Source organism: Melozone crissalis, unplaced genomic scaffold, assembly GCF_028551555.1.
Source record: "Melozone crissalis strain CALT ecotype California unplaced genomic scaffold, PUWL_Pcris_2 ptg000033l_1, whole genome shotgun sequence".
Taxonomy (NCBI): domain Eukaryota; kingdom Metazoa; phylum Chordata; class Aves; order Passeriformes; family Passerellidae; genus Melozone; species Melozone crissalis.
In genome coordinates this window covers 17,147,152-17,165,991 of record NW_026535811.1, presented here as the reverse complement: position 1 = coordinate 17,165,991, position 18,840 = coordinate 17,147,152, and the positions used below count along the sequence as shown (strand labels likewise).

General features: G+C 37.4%; 1 protein-coding gene across 1 annotated transcript in view; it reads left to right on the top strand.

The window, feature by feature from the left end:
• The window catches only part of SCUBE1 (signal peptide, CUB domain and EGF like domain containing 1), a 187,945-nt gene that overhangs the window by 20,435 nt on the left and 148,670 nt on the right, over window positions 1-18,840 (top strand). Inside the window, exon 3 of the mRNA XM_054282072.1 lies at window positions 10,344-10,472. Within this exon, the coding sequence (XP_054138047.1) occupies window positions 10,344-10,472 (129 nt within the window). The remainder of the gene's footprint in view (window positions 1-10,343; window positions 10,473-18,840) is intronic.

The window sequence follows — 18,840 nt, the reverse complement described above, 5'->3', positions numbered from 1 at the left end:
TGTCCTGCCAGGTTTTGTAGGCTGGCAAAATTAATATCTGATATGCGTCTTGCACAGAGTAGGAAGTTTGACCAAGTGATACAGGATGACAGGAAGTGCTGTATTCAGCAAATCTTGCTTGGTATAAGTCACATTATATTCCCCAAGTGATTAACCAGCACGACAGAGTAGTTTTCAGCCAGAAGCCTGAGGTACAAGTGGGAAAAAAAGTTTGAAAAGGTAAACCTGCTGTCAGAAGATGTAAATTTGCTGACGGAGTGTTTCCACTTCTGCTGGAAAACATACTAGTTCCTCATATCCAGGAAGGCTGAAAATCATTGCGCTGCAGCCTCCCATTCTGTTTGTGGTCTTGGCTTTTTCAGCATGAAACTGAAGTGTCAGTCTGCCAGGGACTAAGGAAGCATGTGCTCTTTGATACCAAGATATCTTCCATTTGGCAGTGCACAGTCTGCCACTGACTGGTTCTGAAATTAAATTAGAAATTAAATGCAAGTGAGGTTGGAGATAAGTAATCTGAGAATGAGATGCCTACAGAGTCTGGGAAGAAAGTAGGTGAGTTATATCTGTATCAATGAGATAATTTTATTACTTGAAACACTTTCTCAAAATTGATAGGTGCAAATTTGAATTTAAAAATCTAGGAGCAACCTCCTGCCATTACTTACTGAAAAAATTATCGTTAGGATGCATGCACACCAGCAGTGCCAGTAAAAAGATAGAAATACTCTCCCGTTAGATGGCCGAGAACTTTGAAGATTTGCTGTAGAATCAAACATTTCCCATTATATTAAAAGAGGGAATTGGGGTGCAAATGGCTGTGATTTAGAAGTGGTGGGGAAAAAATGCTGTCAAATGTCATGTTTCACATTCATAACAGCTTGTGAACAGGAAACCTCTCTGCTTGAGCTTCTCGGGCATGGCAGCTACTAAATAAAGACAGACTCTAAAACCGTTACATGCTCTGCAGGTATCCATCTTTATTTGGGTATCTCACCTGAGCTTCAAAGAACTTGCAGCAAATCTGTTTAAATATCAATTAAGACAAATGTCAAGCTGCTCCAAGCTCTAATAAAGGGTTCAAGAAATGCTGAATGCAGGATTACAATAATTTTGGGTTTATCTAGGAAAAAAAATCTATTTACTATAAATGAAGCTGGAATGGTCACAAATAAGTTTCCATTGTGCTAGTCAAGATGGCAGATGTCACACAGGGGTAATACTCAGATACATTAAGAGAACATAAAACATTCCTTAGGGAAAGAACTCTGCTTAATTATTTTTTCCCATAAATGATTCTAGCTCTCCAAAGGTTTCAGGCACCCAAAAGGTAGTGTAGGTAAAAAGCTCTGTAAAACTCCAGTGTTAATGTAGTAGGGAGACTTGCCAATTAAGCAGTCAGAAACTCTTAAGGTGCTAAGTGAGGAGTGTTTTGTATCAGTTGTTTGATCTCCTCCCCATTCCTGCTGCTGAGGTGTTATGTATGCCACCATATAGAGTATTTAGGTGGCTGGCAAGTGACACCAAATGCGTGCAGAACCTCAGCTTTCAGTTTGTAAGTTACCTTTTTTCCAATATTTTTCCATATTTCTTACTTCACTGTACTTCAGTGATAACTTTCCAGTGGCAAGGTCCGTGTGGACTGAGGCAGGAATACCTGCCTTGAACATCAGGTATCCTCAGAGAAGGAATCAAAGGGGTAGGTTCTTGGGCCTGTTGTCACTTTGATTGGCATATCAATGTCCAGCCACTAAAAATGTCCTTTCCACTCTTCGAATTCAGAGTTTAAATAAGGAGGGAAATGCACAGGAAAGAGAACAGCGACAAGAAATTGAGGAAGGGAAGGTGAATTTAAGAAAATGTAAGGAGGGGTGTCTCTAGACACCATATTTCTTATTGATGAATGAAGAATGGGATGGTTACTCACCAAAAATGTGAGATATAGCCATTCAGCTACTGTAGGAATTTTGCATTTTCATCATCTATTGCCTTGTTGCTTTTTCCAATGTATGAGCTAAGTCAGCTGAAGTCAGCTTACAGCACTGGGTGCTTGATACTGTCTAGTCACTCGTGTCTTTAAATGTGGCTCTTTAATTCTCTCTGTATGATGCACAATATTTGAAGATCATTAACTAAAATTTGAAAAGTAGCAAGTGCTAAGCACACCTACATTTTCTACAGGTGATAAACTCAGTTCACTTACCTATTCTCCTCCTTAGAGAAGGATTCGTGTCTGAAAGCTGGTTTTCCCCAACCAGTGAGGATGATTCCTGTGAGGCTACCTTTACGCTGTGTGACTTGAAAATTAGATTCATGCTTGCTGTACACAGTATAATAGTGGGAAAAAATTACAGACACAGGGCAAAATAGGGATCGTTAATAGTTGTCTCTGTGCTTTCTTTAAAATGATAAGTTAATAACTGTGGTTAGGAAAAAATTATTAAACAGTATTAAAATAAAATTAAATTTTAAAAAGTCATATCTACAGACATTGATAAATGTGACGATATCTCATCTGTCTTTCAGACATATCCTAAATACTTTTAGGCAAGAGAGTTCTAAATCTGAAACTGTTCACACTTTAAAAATGTGTGTGTCTTGTTTAACCAGCTGGACGTAGCTTTACATAGTTGGTTTGTATTCCATTTCACCCCACTTCTTTCAGACAATACTTTAGCAAGAGATAAAGCATGATGAACTTTGTGTTTAGCCATCACAGAAGGAAAGGAAACAAAACTGCTGCAGAATACTTGATCTTTTCTGGAAACTGGATGAAATGGCTTCCAGAAAAACAGCACAACAATACCACAGATTGTATCCAAATCATGTCCACTAAACTGGCATGGCCTTTTCATTTTATTGCCAGTTTAATACTGGGAAATAGGGGCTTGTGACATTTTTGAAGGAAGTTGTAAAATTGATTTTTTTTTCTTTGTGGACACACTAATGGGAAAAACATGGGAGAGGCAGTTCCCATAATGGAAAGGCTCTTGAGGGATTTACACTGAAAAAACCTCATGTTAAACAACATATTGTACCTGTTCTTTTTCCTTCTCCACTGAGAAACATCCGGCTGCTCCTTCTGAATTTACCCTGCTCCCAGCCTGCCCACTCTTGACCTTGCCTCTTAGAGAAGCCCTAATGGCTATCAAATTTTACAGTTTTCTTTGGCACAAGCGTCTTGAAAACATCATAGCAACTTGAAAGCTGTAAAAACTGCACTCTGTGTTCCTCTGATTCATTAGATTGTAACATTTACAAGGTCACAGCATCTAAAGAATAAAGATTTTAACATTTATTAGTCAAAAAATAAAGTATTGCAGGAAGGGCCAGATGTAACAAATAATTTGTTTTATAGAAAAAGTGATTTAACAAGCATTTCGTGGAAAGGGATTTTCAAAAATGGATTTTTCTCTGGAGGTGAAGGGGTTTTTTTGGAGTAGAAATATTGAGAGTCTTTGTATGTCAATATATTCTCATAAAATTTGGACTTGGAGTAGATGATGAATTCCTATGCCACAAAACAGATGGAAATGCTATTTCATCAGGTCAGATTTAGTGAAATTGATAATTGATCACATTTTCCCACCCAATTCTTCATACTTTGGTCATATTTTGCAAATTTTAAGAGCAGAGCAGACTTGAAATGTGTGGAAATGTGCTGATGCTAAAGTCTTTGTAAGACTCTAACGTGTTTAGTAATATTGCTTAGGTTGGGTGTTTTCCTGAGAGCTGAACTTCTGGCAAATTTCACCTGCACTTTACCAGAATGATCTTTAACCTATGTTTGAGCTTTTATTCTGGCCTTTGGATCTGGAACTGATTCCCTTCTTAAGGAAAGTGCAGCTTGATAAGGGAAATTCAAATGCTTTAGGTTCAGGTTGTCCAGAGTGTGATGTATATCTGCTGAATGTATATTAAATATAGACTCTGACAAAGAATATATATTAAAATGTGACTATTCCCATGTAATTTTTACTTATTTTCATGGCTTTTGCAGTCTCAGTTATGAAGAAGAAAAAGCTGCTGATCTGACTGTGATCCAGGACTTGAACTTGTTTGTAATTCTTGTCAGTGTGCATGTAACTTCACTTCTGCTTGTTTCCTTTAAAGCAGTGGAGTCAGTGTACATTGCTGTTTGCTCTGAATTGGAAATGGGAACAAAAAATTTCAGTGCTGATCCTGTCGTACGTATCTCTCTACTGTGAATCCCAGAAAATGTGTCTTCCTGGCTTCACTAAGCCAGTGGCAAAAATTGTAGAATTGGGTTTTCATCTCAGGCTGTTTTATCTTTGGATTTTACGAGGTTACTTTCTTTCACAAGCATCTGAGATCAAGCTTGTATGAAGCTATGCAGTGAGGAAGACAGTTCTGCACTGTAAATCTTCTTAGTTGTGTAGGATTTAGAACCTAGGGATGGGCTTTTTTTCCCTGTATTTTTCTGTAAATATGAGGATAGTGCATTAGCCCTAGGAGGAACAGTGACCAAAACTCGATAAAGAATCAATAACATTTTTTGAAAGCTCTTAGTAGAGAAGCCATAAATTGAAAAATATTGCTACATGGAAATATGGGCTCCAGCACCTTGCAGTGTTCTTGGCTGCATAAGGGTTGTGGAAAAGCAGGCAAGATGCTGCTGTTGCAGAACTGTAGGAGGGCATTTTTTAGCAGAAGCCAACTGATAAAAGAGAATTTTGCATCTGGTGTGCTTTGCCCTTGGTAGGGGCTAGCAGCAACCCCTTTTAAAGCAAGAAGGTAAAACACAGTTTCTTTCCTGTCAAGTTTGTAAGGGCAATGTTATTTACTGTCTCCACAGTGCCTTTTTGGCAGTATTTTGCTTAAAGCAATTAGATAAAGGAAGATGAATATCAAAATTTTCTTTCTTTAGATACTGGAGAAATACATGGCTTCAGGCATCAAGATGTACTTACAAAGATTTTAATATTTCTTTTTCTAACTATTTAATGGATCCAGCTTCTTTATGAGAAATTCTACATCTGCATAATATACCTGCACAATCGCCTTTGTTTGTGGTTCTGTAAATAAGAAGTTGATGTGGGCAGACAGCTTTCTTTGGCTATTTGTTTTAAAACGTTCAAGCACATAAATTACTCCATTCAAAGTCAATTGAAGTTTTTGTTTACTAAATTAGCTCCAGATCTTGCCCTTATATTGCTAGTCAAGAAATACTTTAAAATGGACACAGATTTTGTTCAATCCCACGCCAATTTTGAACATCTTCTGTTGCATTGTGAGTGTTGGGATCTGTGGCCTTGACAGATGCCAAGATAAAAATTGTGTCAATGCACACTTTCCCATTTTCTACAGAAATCTGCGGAATTCAACACTAAACACTGAATTTGGCTCATTGACTTCCAGGCCTCAGTCATTCTTCCTTTTGCATGTTAATAGCCATAAGGCTTCTTGTGACAGTTTAGCTGTGACACTCATCCAAAATTCATCAAATCCATGCAGGCATTTGCTTTGATTTCACTAGCTGTGCCCATGATGATCTGTATCTGTGCTGACAAAGTTTGTTGCATGTGTTGGAACACACATTTTTGGACATTCAGGAACTTAATTAATTTCAAGTGATGCAATGAAGAGTGGGAATTAATTTTTCTGGAGGTAGACTTTTTACTTACTTGGCATAAATTCTGTTCCACCTTCTAGGAGAGCTGGTTACTGCTTGGAAAAGATGATTAGCACTCAGTCAATTAATGACAGTGCTGAAAATATTCAGACAAAATGGGAACCAGGCATTTTGCAACTTCCTCGTTTTTTTTACAGTTTGGCTTGTCTTGTGGACATTAGTTATTGCATGCTGATGTGTCTTCTATTCTCTGCTGTAACAGAAAGCTGAAATACTGTGATATGGGAAGCAAAAGAGTTTGATTCTTGTTTTATTTTGAACATTTCATAGTTATATGTGCTTCTGGAAGAGATGCTTCTCTGCAGGGTGGCATTGTGAGGCTTATGAGAGTTCCATCTCTTTGTGGCAGAATACACAAATTAAACCAATCATGGGGCAGCATCAATTTCACCTCTAATAATGAAAGAAGAATTAACCCCATTATGTATAAGGGAAATACAAGTCCCATCAAACTAAAAAGAATCAGATTACTCAAAACAAATTCAAATTCTCTTCCTATAACTGAAATACAAGGACTGTAAATTAGAGCACATCCTCATGGTAACACATCCTCAGATACTTGTCTAGAGTATTTTTTAGAAATTCTTAGATGCTTGCATTGCATAATAACTGCAGTCTCATAGAGTGAGTGTTCTTTAAGTAACACCACTGCTCCTTGAGGAGGGCAGTAGAAGAGCATGGCTGTGTACCCTAGGGATGTGCTCAAAGAATTATTTCCAGATGGTAACAAAGAGATTCACCTCTGCTTTCCAGAAAGAATTAGGATGGAGTTTCCAAACCTCTTTCACCTTGGTAAATAGCTGAACCACTACAGTTACTAGTACACCCAAGTAAGCAAGTTTCTTTTTAAGTCTTCTTTCCTAATCATTTTTTACTTTAAAACTTTTGAAACAAGCAGTGGATTTTTGAGATTTTTCTGAACCAGTTCCAGAAAGAGATGATCAAAATTATTTTGCCAGCATCTGAGGATGTCCTTACATTCAGCCCTGGGATTGGGAGGTGCTGTCTTTTTGAGTACACTAAGCTCAAATGGGTTCTTGGCAGGTTGTGTCAGTACTGAAAATGTCTCTACACCTTCTTAATCATTTTGGTGCATTTAATTCTTGTCTGAGGCTACCACAATTCCTGCCATTGTAGTACCACATGGATTTAATTTCTCTTGGAGTGGAAATACCGCAGTTCTCTTCTAAGGTGATTTCTTCACTAAATACCCCAAGAGTTCCCCATCTGAACAGCTGGAATTTAAGGAATTGAAAACTTTATAAATATTTTGCCATTGTAGACAAAACTTTGGGTTTCTCTTTGAGAAACCTTGCAAATTCATCAGTAGATGCACCTGCATCCATCACAATTTCGTGCTTGAATACCTACATTTATTTTTTTCCTCTTGGTTTTGGTTTTTGTTTTTGTTATGGTAATTCCTGCACGATGAAAGACAATATTAAGAGATCAAATGCTACAAATGCTAAGGATAGTTGAAGCTATAAAATTAGCAGGGAAAGCAGAGGTGTTTAGAGTTGAGGTTTTGATTAGCATCCAATTCTATCAATTATAGGAAAAAAAGAATGATAGGATATGACCTACTCAAAAGGAAATGGACACAGATGGCCCCTGTGAATTTTGAGGCTTATAATAGACAAAATGAAGAGCAAGGCTGCAGGTTTTATGTGATTGAATGTACTCCTATTACTTTTACTCTATATGAAGCTTACTATGGAAGCTGTATTCTGGCGTGTCAGATGCAGTATTCTGTCCATAAATTGCAGCTGTTGCACACTGAGGCATTCTTTAAAGAATGTCTTCCTCCAGGTAAAAGAGAAGACGGAGTGGTGGTCACGTTGCTTGCATTTCTTTTGGCAGTTGGAGCGTCAAAAATGTTCAACATTTGGACTTTGTAGGCTTTGTGCATGTTTTTGTGAGGTTTTCTTGTTTGGGTTTTTTTTGTTTGTTTGTTTGGGTTTTTATTGGGGAGAGAGCGGCTGGGGTTTTTTTTTGCTGTGTTTTTGCTTTGATTTTTTTGGACATGTAAATACACCAGTCTTAGCCTCTTGATTTTTTTGCTAGCCATGCTGGAGATAGAAATTCCAATCAGCCTGCCAGGTGAAGTTTTTAAATAGTTATTTGGGTTTTGGAGGGAAGAAACACAAAAACCCCCACAATGTGGCTCTGAAAATGAGTTAGAATGTTTGGTTCTACTTCTAGTTTTTTACAGCTATTGGGGTGCAAAAGGGAGAAATAATATTCTAATCCTTTTGCAATATTAATTGTGACTGGAACTTCTAAGAGAATGATATGAAAAGTATCTGTTTCTTTTGCTATTTTTGTGGTTTCTGTATCTGTTGCATTACCTTTTCCATAACTGGAGTATTTGTATTGCATCATCATTTGTGCTGCTAATCACAGTACAGCTTTTTAGAAATAACTATTATATAAGGGGCAGTCATTCAAAAGGCTTCACATTTCTTTGGTATTTTTTGTCCCTTTTGAAAGCTTTCCCACTGCTTGTTTAAACAAATAGTACTGTTTGGTTCATTGTTTGAAAAAAAAAATGGAATTAATTGCTCAACCCTGGCAGTCTGATGCTGAGGAACATAACAGGTGGTAACAGCTTCTTCTGAATGCCCTCTTCTGAAAAGACTCATTGCTGGATAAAAGTTAAGAACAAACCTTGAAATGAAGATGCTACTTTTTCTGAGTGTCCTGAGGGGAACACCTGAGACACCTGACATCAAAATCCTGTTAGATGCATTTTGAGTATTGATTTGGCCTGTTAAAACATGGCATTACTGTAGAGCTCTCTTTTTGTCTCTGTAGCCTGTAGGGAACAACAAGAAGTCTCTGGAAATATTCATGAATGGTTGTGGAAGGTGCAAATTTCTGCTGAGTGGAAAGCAGACTGTAACATTTTGGGAATATGCACCCAGGCACACGGAGCTGTGGTCTAATGAGAGCAGCTTCTCAGAGACTGCATTGCAGGTTGTTTGGGATGAGCACTTGACTTGCTCATTCTTGTTTTCAATAAAAATCATAGATTTCTCATTTTCCTCTCATAGTGGACTTGGAAGGTAGAGCACAACCACAGGCTGTGCTGAGTGGGCACTTGTACAGCTCATGGATGGAAATTGTTAGTAAAGAATGAGAACCTTCAGAAAAAGAGCAGTGCTTTAAAGACTAGGAAATCTACCTTTAAGCAGCAGCTTGTATTTTGGTTTGGAAGATCATTTCTCCAGTTTCCTATTTCTGGTATTGCTATGGTGCCAAATGCTGAGTTACAAAATAGCCAGCTGGTTTTGCAAATAAAGCCAAGTCTGTCATTCCCTTTTCAAGCTGCTGAGAAGGTTGTACAAGGGGAAATTCAAAGCTGTTGAAGACAGGTGGATGGAGACTTGGAAAATTCTGAATTTAAGCTAGATTTCTGGGAGAGGCCAACATGAGGGAGAAGACTTGCAACAGAACTTGGGAAAAGCCTGTCCCTGCTCTCACAGATTGTGTGAGGAGGGACAAACCCAGCCATTCTCAATCCAAGCACCAGAAGTGGTGAAGGCACTGAGTGGCTGAGTCTGAGGCGGCTCTTCAGACGGGTCTGATTTTGCCAAAACCACCTTGTCCTCTTTGGATTCTAAATGGGTATCATACCAGGTAGCAAGAGCCTTTTGCGGAGTGCTTTTAAAAGGCGAAAAAAATGAGAGAGAAAATCTATGTGAACATTAACCTAATTTAGAAAAATGTCAATCACCTCTGCAATGGAAGGCGCATTTGAAATGTAATGCTGGGGTAACTCTGATATTCTAACAGGTGGTTTCTACAATAATAATTTTATCTGTTTATCATGTTCTGCCTAAGTTAGGGAGATTAGCTGTGGTTTTTGGTCTAGCACAACACAAATTTAGACCTGATACTTATCAAGCCATGAGGCTATCTTTAATTATTTATGTATTTTTAGTTGGTTGATGCGCACCACTTAATTATTCACAAGAGTAGCTGTGATACTGATGTTCCATGTATAAGCCAAAATACAGCTTGTAGAAAGAATAAAGTTTGCTTTTTCTAGAATGAGTGATTTTTTTTGTACAAGGGAAGGAAGATCATGGCAGGATTGTTTGCAATTGAAGCAGAATCCATCTCTCATCTTTTATGATCCTCTTTAAGATACAGGCCAGTATGAAAAAAACCCCAAACGACTCTATCATATATTCTGAGAAGAAAATACTGACATTTTTGTGGTTCTGTTTGTATGTGATTAATACAGAAGATTATAGTTTATTTGTTATAAAAGGCCTACTTTTGTCTCATGCCATATTAATACTATGCTTCTCATAGTTGTTACAAGTCAAAGGTTTCATTTATTCTCTTCTTGATTATTTTGAAGCCAGAAAATAAAACTACTTTTTAAATATAAAGTGTAGCAAAATCAAGTATTCAGTTTTTTATTTTTAACAACATATCATTGTTTACTGTGATGATACTCCAGTTATTTTGTAAAAGAGTGTTCTATACATTGGCTTTGTGCTTTTCAGACAAATATGACCCTGATATATTCATTACCTGACCATGTGTTGAAGTAGGCAAAATGAGCCTAAAAGAAAGATTAGGGATGGACATATTTGAAAAAACATGCTCAGCTGGAGAATTTTTTCTGTATTGTTAGAATTCTCTTTTACAAAAGCTTTTTTTCTCTCCTTTTGTGTTTTAGATATCGACGAGTGTGAAAATGACTTCTACAATGGGGGTTGTGTCCATGAGTGTATCAACATTCCAGGCAACTACAGGTGTACGTGCTATGATGGATTCATGTTAGCCCACGATGGCCACAACTGTCTTGGTAAGTGGTGAATGCAAGAAACTTTCATTTCATGCCCGTGCCAAGAAGGCCTGATCTGTTTTCTGCATTTTATCATCTGGCACATCTTCAGAAAAGACTTGATCCAGGTCACAATGAATACATTCAAACGTGTGTGTTAGCCCCAGTGTGGTTTAGGTCACTCTTAATCTCGACATGCTCAAAGCAGAATGCCCATGTTTAATATTGGTGAGGAAAACCCTGATCCCCAAAGCCTGTGCTGGATGCTTGGGCTTCTTCTTTAAGAAAAGTAATCTGTTAAATATATTAAATATACTGAGATATATTTTGTCTGTTTCTTCCAACTTTTGTCATCCCGGTCATATCTTTAGAGCTTTCCCTCCCCTTTTTCCCCTTTTCAGGCAGCACAGTTCTGGTTATGGTGTATGAACATAAATTATGGAATGTTAGAAGTACAAGTAAGCCAGGGAAGAAAACTTGGACAATGAAACAGGGCAGAAGAAACACTAATCACTAATAACTGGAGGGACACTGTCCACTGACTGTGAAAGCCCAGTGCAGGATCTTCATTGCTTCAGCAGTCTGAGGATTTGGGGATCTGTATTTTTGATTCATGGCCATTGCTCTGGTTCAAATATGGTGGGTTTGTCCTAGAGTTACATAGGTGTATGTTCTTATTATGAAATTCCTCACACCAGTTGCCTGGAAATGAAGCTACACTGCTATGTCCAGTTTCCCATAGCTTCTTACTTGTTGGTCATTTTTTGCTTAGAGACTCTTTCTCACTATTCCCAATATAAATGCAAAGATCACATTTTGGTACGGTCCTAAGTTAATTTCAAGGTGATGTTTATAAAACAGTATGTAAAAGGGATATTTTTCTCTGGGTCAGCAGCAGCTCCACTTTAATAAAAACTGAGATATTTTCAATGAAATTCAAGAAATGAGGCAGCAAACCAGAAATATTGAAGTCCAGTATCACCAGTCTGCACTAACTGAAGCTATGAAAGAACTAGGATTTCAGGGCAAGGATTTGATTAGCCTTTCAGTAGATGTATTTTGTACTGCATTTATTTTCAAGCAGAGTACTATGTGTTCAGATGGATTATATATCCTGACCATTGACAGGGGTTTTTACTCAAACTTCCAAATTTCATTTGTAATAGAACAGACTAAAATAGATTTATTTGCCTCAGCCTGAGGTGGTCAAATGATTAATGGTGCAAGAGGTATTTCTCATACAAAGAGCAGCCAGACATTAATTTTAAAAATAAAGAAAAGCTCTATTTATTCTAATATTCATAAATTCTTACTAAAACAGAACACAGACATAATCAAATAGTTCAAATATTTGGAATTCAAATAACTGTGCATATGTGTTGTTTCAAACAGCTTGCTAGCTTCAACTTTGTCCAAACAACTCCCATTATAGTAGGGAAAAAACCTTTTTGAACACTGAACAGCAAAAGGAGTGACCTGATCAATGATGAGCCATTGAGGAGATCTGTGGGATTTTTTTTGGACCTGCTGTCTATGTTATTGCTCTCTGGTCATGAAATGAAGAGGCTAAATCTACAGAGATAGTCACATTTCTAATTACATTTTCATTAATTTATATCCAGCCACTTGATATTTTTGTGGGGTTTTTTTTGTTTTTTTTTTTTTTTTCTTTTTTGATTTAAAAAAAGGGCCAACAAAAATACAGACAGGTGACTACATTGGGAGTAATAGCAAAGAGCTCCCTTTCTCCCAATGTACAACCTTAGGACACTAAAAGAGGCCACAATTGTCTTTCTGATTTTGAGACCATGGACTGGGGAGGTTGTGTCTGCAACTAATAAATGGTCTTTAGCATGTCTTAGTAAAATATCTGGTTTTACTTACAGACACTGCAAAGGGAATCAAGGCACATTCCCTCTTCCTTCTTTCCTTCTTTGAAATCTGAGTGATTTTAGTGAGGGCCAGCATGTCTGCTTGCAGGGTTTTAGACTGAACATTTTAATTGTGACAATGACCATACCAATCTTGCTATGGCTGTTTGTTGTGTGCTGACTCAGATTTGGGATACCACTGCTAGAAAAGAGAGAACTTTTTTTTTTGGATGGCATTTTTCTGCCATTATTTGCACCCCATCTAGTTGCTGGCATTGTCAGTTATACTGACTGTTGTGGCAGCCTAGTGGTTTCCATTAGTACAGTATCAGTTTTTGAAAAGGGCAACATTCTCATCCCTTCCCTTCTTCACCAGCTATATTTCCCTTCTCTTATGCTACCAGAAATATGTAAATGCATAAGAGGTTGCAGTGAGGTCTCATAAACAAACCCTGTATTTGCACAAACAAATTTAAATTAGGATTTCTGTAATGTTTTGGAAATTAGTTTGCTTATTCCAAAGATTTTCTTTTTCACCATGATGAAATTAGGCATTGAATGGAATTGTTTTGGTGAGTCCACTGGTTTCCATCTGTTCTTGCTTTTTGAGAAACCAGTCATTTTTCATGGATGTTATAGAGACAAAGAATGCTTCACAAGATTGGTATGAATGCTTTTCATCTTTCTTATAATGAAAAAGATTTCATCAGAACTTCTGCATATCTTCTTTGACATCAGGATTTCTACATATCTTGCTTGGCTGTGGTCTCTGCAAGATCTTAAGCCATCTCTTCTTGACAGGGTTTACATTCCTTCATAAATCTTCACTGAATGTCTTTCTAATAACATCAGTACAGCAAGATGACTAAAATCTTCTTTATAAATAGCAAACTTGTAGTATTCAATTACAGCAGATGCTGTGGACAAGTTAAGTGCTTTTTCCTGAGTTCTTCCTCCAACATTTCCTTCCTTCCTTCCTTCCTTCCTTCCTTCCTTCCTTCCTGCCTTCCTGCCTTCCTGCCTTCCTATGGTGATATCCTTGTCTAGCTAAAAATAAACATTTTCTGCACTCCCTTGAGTAGTTTTTTCTCAAAAATTGCTCTAAATTCTGCTAAGTGGATGCAAGACTAGTATTTGGTGTCATACAGTAGGTTTGAAATAGGATTTCCCTTCTTGTACATGAAATACAAATCTGAGGGGTTTTATAATGCTTATCTGTTTTGATGTAAATGAGAATAGCAACCACCTGCTTTCATCTCTCCTTTTTGTGTGTTGTTTGGGGATTTTTTTCATATTTTCTTTCTCCTGAGGTCTGGTTTGTGATAGTCACTTTTTAAATAGGGAATAAGCATTGCTTTTTTGCATAAGCAATTCTTGCTGCCAGGCTGCACACATCCTAACTCTTCCTTTTTTTAAAGATTAGGATAGGTTCTATGAAGTCCTCTGCTTTTTAGTAAGCATACTAAAGAAGGTTGCAAATTCTTCGTAGAAAGTATCAAAAAAGATGCAAAGCAGCATGGACAAAAAATAAATTATTGTATTCAGAGACATACTTATTTTATTTAAAAGTTTTTCTGTGGTATTAATTGCTGTAGGAACATGTCTTGATGCCTTGTAAATAGTAATAAAATTGTCCTCAGAAAGTCCTGTAAGGAAATGAAATAAAATTTTCATTGTTTTATAGATTAGTAACTAGGCAAACAGATTAAGTTCTCAGTCTTCACACAAGGTCTACACCATGGGCAGGAATAGAACCCTTCTGCATCCCTGATTTTATTTCAAATAATGTATGTAGCTTTGGTTTCTCTTACAGAAAAATAGCAATTACTAAGTTTGGACACCTGTAATATGATATCTCAATTGATTCTTTTGTATGTGTGACCTCCTGCAGATAACTATAAAAGTAGGTTTTGATGATTCAATATAGCTTATGGTTCTTCAGCAGCTAATTATTTTTCTGGTTGAGAAGAATCCTGGGAAGCAGAGGGAAATTCTGGTCAGAAATTGGGACAGAAGTGCAATTCCTAGTGTGTGTGATAAGTTCCATGGAGCTCTCTGCAGGAGTTGAGCAGACGCAAGTGTGGCAGACATAGGCATAGTGTCAGCTGTGAATTTATTAGCAAGGTCCTGGCTGTGTCCACAACCTTGAAGGTGTGCTTGGGGCAGAAGGCCTAATTTTCCAGCCTGAAAAATGGAAATTAGCTTTTTATTTGTCTGTTGTCAGATGGTACTTTGCATCTCTTGACAAAGTGGCTGTCACATGGAAACCCCTGTGGGAAAGGAGTGGTGGCACTTTCCCTGGAGCATCTGAACCTGCTCCAGGAGTGGTATTGATTTGCCAGCTCTGGTAGGTGCAGCAAAGCAGCAATTCCAGCCAGGCATTCGGGAGCCTGCAGCTAAAAGAGAAACTTCTGAGATGAACCAGGACTGATGAGACACAGGCCTTGAGATGCCTGTTATAAAATAGACCTTGGGATCTCAAACCAGTATAAAATTTCATGTTTGAAGTCACATAATTTCGTTTCTTCTAAGGTTTGAGGTTAAGATCTAAACCCAAGTACCTGTCTTGATGCATTCCTTCAAAATATCTTGGCTTACTTTAAAAGAGAAGAGGTTTAACCCTGCCATGGAGGTTTAATTCTTGGCTGGGTGGTAATAATCTGCAATCTGACTCAGAGGAAAAAACTAACATTACTATATGCATAGAATCACAGAATCATTTCGATTGGAAAAGTCCTCCAAGGTCATTGAGTTTAACCTTTAGATCATCGAGTCCAACTTTTAAATGTATGTATATCACATCATATGATTCAATCATTTTTCAGTAAATGTTCCAGGGTTCTATGTTTTTGGAGTTTTTTTTCCAAAATAAACCCAAACCCATTAGAAATTAAATTCTACCTGTTCCTATCCTGTTGTTCAAACATAGACACTGGGACTTGGGATTGTGGCCTCATCTGACTGTCAACATGAAGTGGGAGGGGAGTTGCAAATGTGTGAGAAATCATTCCTAAAGCTACCAGATGTATCTTGTCCAGAAGTGTCACATAACTCAGGATTGCATAATTACTGGTATGATTAAAGAGCTCAGTGTCTTCCTTTTTATTTAGCTGTATTTTTCTTCTTCTCCTGACAGCTGTGCACAATTGTTGCTTGCTTAAACTCCAAGCAAATGCTGGTATTCCTGATGTTTATTTTTCTTTATGTTTCCTGACAGCTCAAATAGGGTTTTTTTATTAACCTTTTTAATATGAAACTAAACAGCTTTTGCAAAGTTGTTTTTAGTTTCATAAAAATATTTTAGAGGAGCTGAAAAATGGTCAATTTTCTTGGACGTCTTCCAGTTTTCCTTGCCCTTCTTTCCTAGTTCCAGAAGACTATTAGGTGAGCTGACAGTTATGTGTTGTCCCTCTCTAGCACATTAGCAGGTCCTCCAGTAAAAATATCAGTTGTAAACTGTCTTCCAGATTTTTCTGGTTAGTAATTCCAAGCCCATTGGCAGATGGAGGAATACCCAATAGCCTTCTTTTTATAACTCTTCCTTTTTTATTAAAACAAATGTAAAATTATGGTATTTTTCTAGAGAAGGTTAATAATCTAAATCTTGAAGTTCTTACTCATTTCCAGGCTTTTACTTGAACAGGATTTTGGGACTTGGAGGTGGTTTATGCCTTGAGAGAAGCAGGCCAGACCCCAAATCAGGTCTCAGTAGTTGAGTAGCAAGGAGCTGTTCTAACTGTGAGGAGTCCAAGCCACAAGATGGGAATGGGAATGTATAAAATATATGTTTATAGACAAGATGAGAACTGTTGAAATGCAAGGTTTAACAGCACATTTATCTGCGTGTTTTAAACTCTTGTGAGCTCTGCCTTTCTGCAAAAGATGACAGGCAGTGATCAGGTCCTTGGGGTGTAGTAAGAGCCTTAAGATGAGGGGAGCTTCTGGTATTTAGCTACTGAACCTTCCCAAGACAATCTGCAGTGAGCACATTCAGACAAATCCATGCTACAAATTGCATAGCGACTGCCTTGTAGTGACAAATGTGTTCTTGCAGAATGAAAAAATTGAAAGCATTTTTTGAAGTTCTTTGGTTTTCATATGCAAGCCGAAGTGACAAAGAAATTTATTTTCTGATATATTTCTTCAGCAAACTGATTTTTACCATATTCCTGGTTTCAGATATTTTACCAGTCTTGTTTGGTCTGTACATGAGATTAATAAGAACAGCTGTGATTCATCACAGCAATTTAAAGTATCCCGTCTTCATGGTACAGTAGTATGAATCAGATTTTAGAACACATATTGGTATTGCTATTCTGCAGTTTGTGCTGACTGATGATTAGGTGCTGAGAAAATGTGGATATCTGGGATGTAAATGTTCTAGAGACAATTCTGTATTAGATGTTTACATGCAACTTCTGTATACATGGGTTTACTTTTATTACTTGGCTGCTTGCATCTTATGAAAGTCTCCATGGTGCCAAATGGTAGCAGGCAGTCAGAAAACTAAATTAAATCTCTCTTTCAAGATAGGATTATAACATCTGAGTTCTGATGATCTTCCAACATCCAGTAAAAATCTGGAATTCTCTTGGTGATTAATGGAAAGGTCATTGGTATCCAGCCCTCTCCGAAGCTGGGATCTCAACACTCTGCTTTCCTTATCTTGCTTTTTCTATTTCTGTGTAAAGTTTCCTCCTTTAAAAGTACTCTAATGTTTGGTCACCCCACATTAATCTTTGGAGTTCAAATGGGATATAACTTTCTTTACATGTTAATTTGCTGTATGTTTGCTTTCTTAAGCCAATGTGATCTGAAAAGTACCAAAACAAGTGAGAGTATAAATCAGCATAGACCAAAGGTTTTTGTTAGGTATGGAGAAATAATCAAAAGTGTAGAATAAATCTTGGTGGCTGTCAGCTATGGAGTTGGATTCTCAGACTGTCATAATAAATTAGGAAACTGGGAGCTGTGTGACAGCAGCATCAATCTCAGTCTCTTGTTTCTGCAAGTCTTCTTGTTGTCTGAGCCTTTTTCTTCTTTTTTTCAAATACTTACTCCCTGGAGGAGGTAATCAATCACAGCAAAGATTTCTCTACATGGAACACTCAGGAAAGTAAAGAATAAGCAGCTTAGAGTGTGAAGCTAATATGTGTAAGTTAAATCTCATATGGATGCTCTTAGTTAGTTTAATATGGCTGTAGATAGTGTCTTGGCTCAACAAGCTCAGAGATACTGCATCCTTACTGCTTTACCTCATTTGTGTTATTTTGTGTCTTTTGTTAATTCGTTTTAACTTTCTCATAAAAGCAAATTTCTGAGTCAGTGTGGCCTCTATTGATGTATTCCTTAATGGAAAAACTATAAAATATGTTGAATTTATCAAAGCTTTGGGAGCTGCATTGTGTTTAGTGCTTACTTAAACCAAGGGAGAATGTGTGTTCACCTGAGGGTGCAGGATTCCAGTCTCTAATGGGTGTGTCAGGTGTGAATGGCATTCAAGCCCTCCCTAAAGAAATGGTGCCTTTTTGAGTCCTAGAAATTCCATAGGTCCAGTTGAAACACTGAATTCATATGGATTACAAAAAGACATCAGACAAAGAAGTCATCAGATCCCTGATTTCAGAGTCAGTGTCGAGCTATGCTTAGAATGCAGTCAGAACTAGGCAGTGTTGATTTATGATAAACAATATGATTTATATAGTCAAGAAACAGCCATCACAAAGAATATCTGCCACATAGTTGCTGACTGTATTAGAAAATGAGACCTAACTCTTTTCCAGTAGGAATGAGTTCTAGATAAGAGGTTGGTAGTGAATTTCTTGATAAGTAGATTTCAGTGTCTCAGATTTCCATAGTGCCCTGCCTTTGCTGTCTAACACTCTTCATGATTTTCTGCATCTTTACATTATTCTTTTGACTTCAGTGTGCAGTGTGCAAACTGGAAAACTTGGATCCGACTACAAGACTAAGGTAGTGGCTTGTTTTTACTGCTTTCATTACCTTCTGCAGACTTCAATCCAGTTCCTTTACAAGCATCTCAAAATATTCCTTGTTTCTTACTAGAGTTGTATCACAGCAGAAGACATAGTTTTGCATAAACAAGGAGTAGGAAGGAACATGGAGTAGTTGATGGCAGCAAAATATGACTATTTTGATGACTGTAGCTAACATCAAAATAATAATAATTACTCAATAAAAAGTCACTGGACATACTTTTACAAGAATGATTGTCTAGAGAATTTGCAATGTTTGAGATTAAAGCAAAATTTATTACTAAGAGGCCTTATAAGATGTGGAAAGAAATTATTAGAAACAATTCACTCAAGTCTTCAAAAAGGGGCAAGAAGGAAGACCCTGGGAACTACAGTTCGGTCTGCCTCACCATTCCTGGAAAGGTGATGGAACAGCTCATCCTGGATGTTATCTCTGAGCATGTGGAGGAAAAAAATCATAAAATCACAGAATGGTTTGGGTTGGAAGGGACCCTCAAGATCATTCAATTCCTCCTCCTGCCG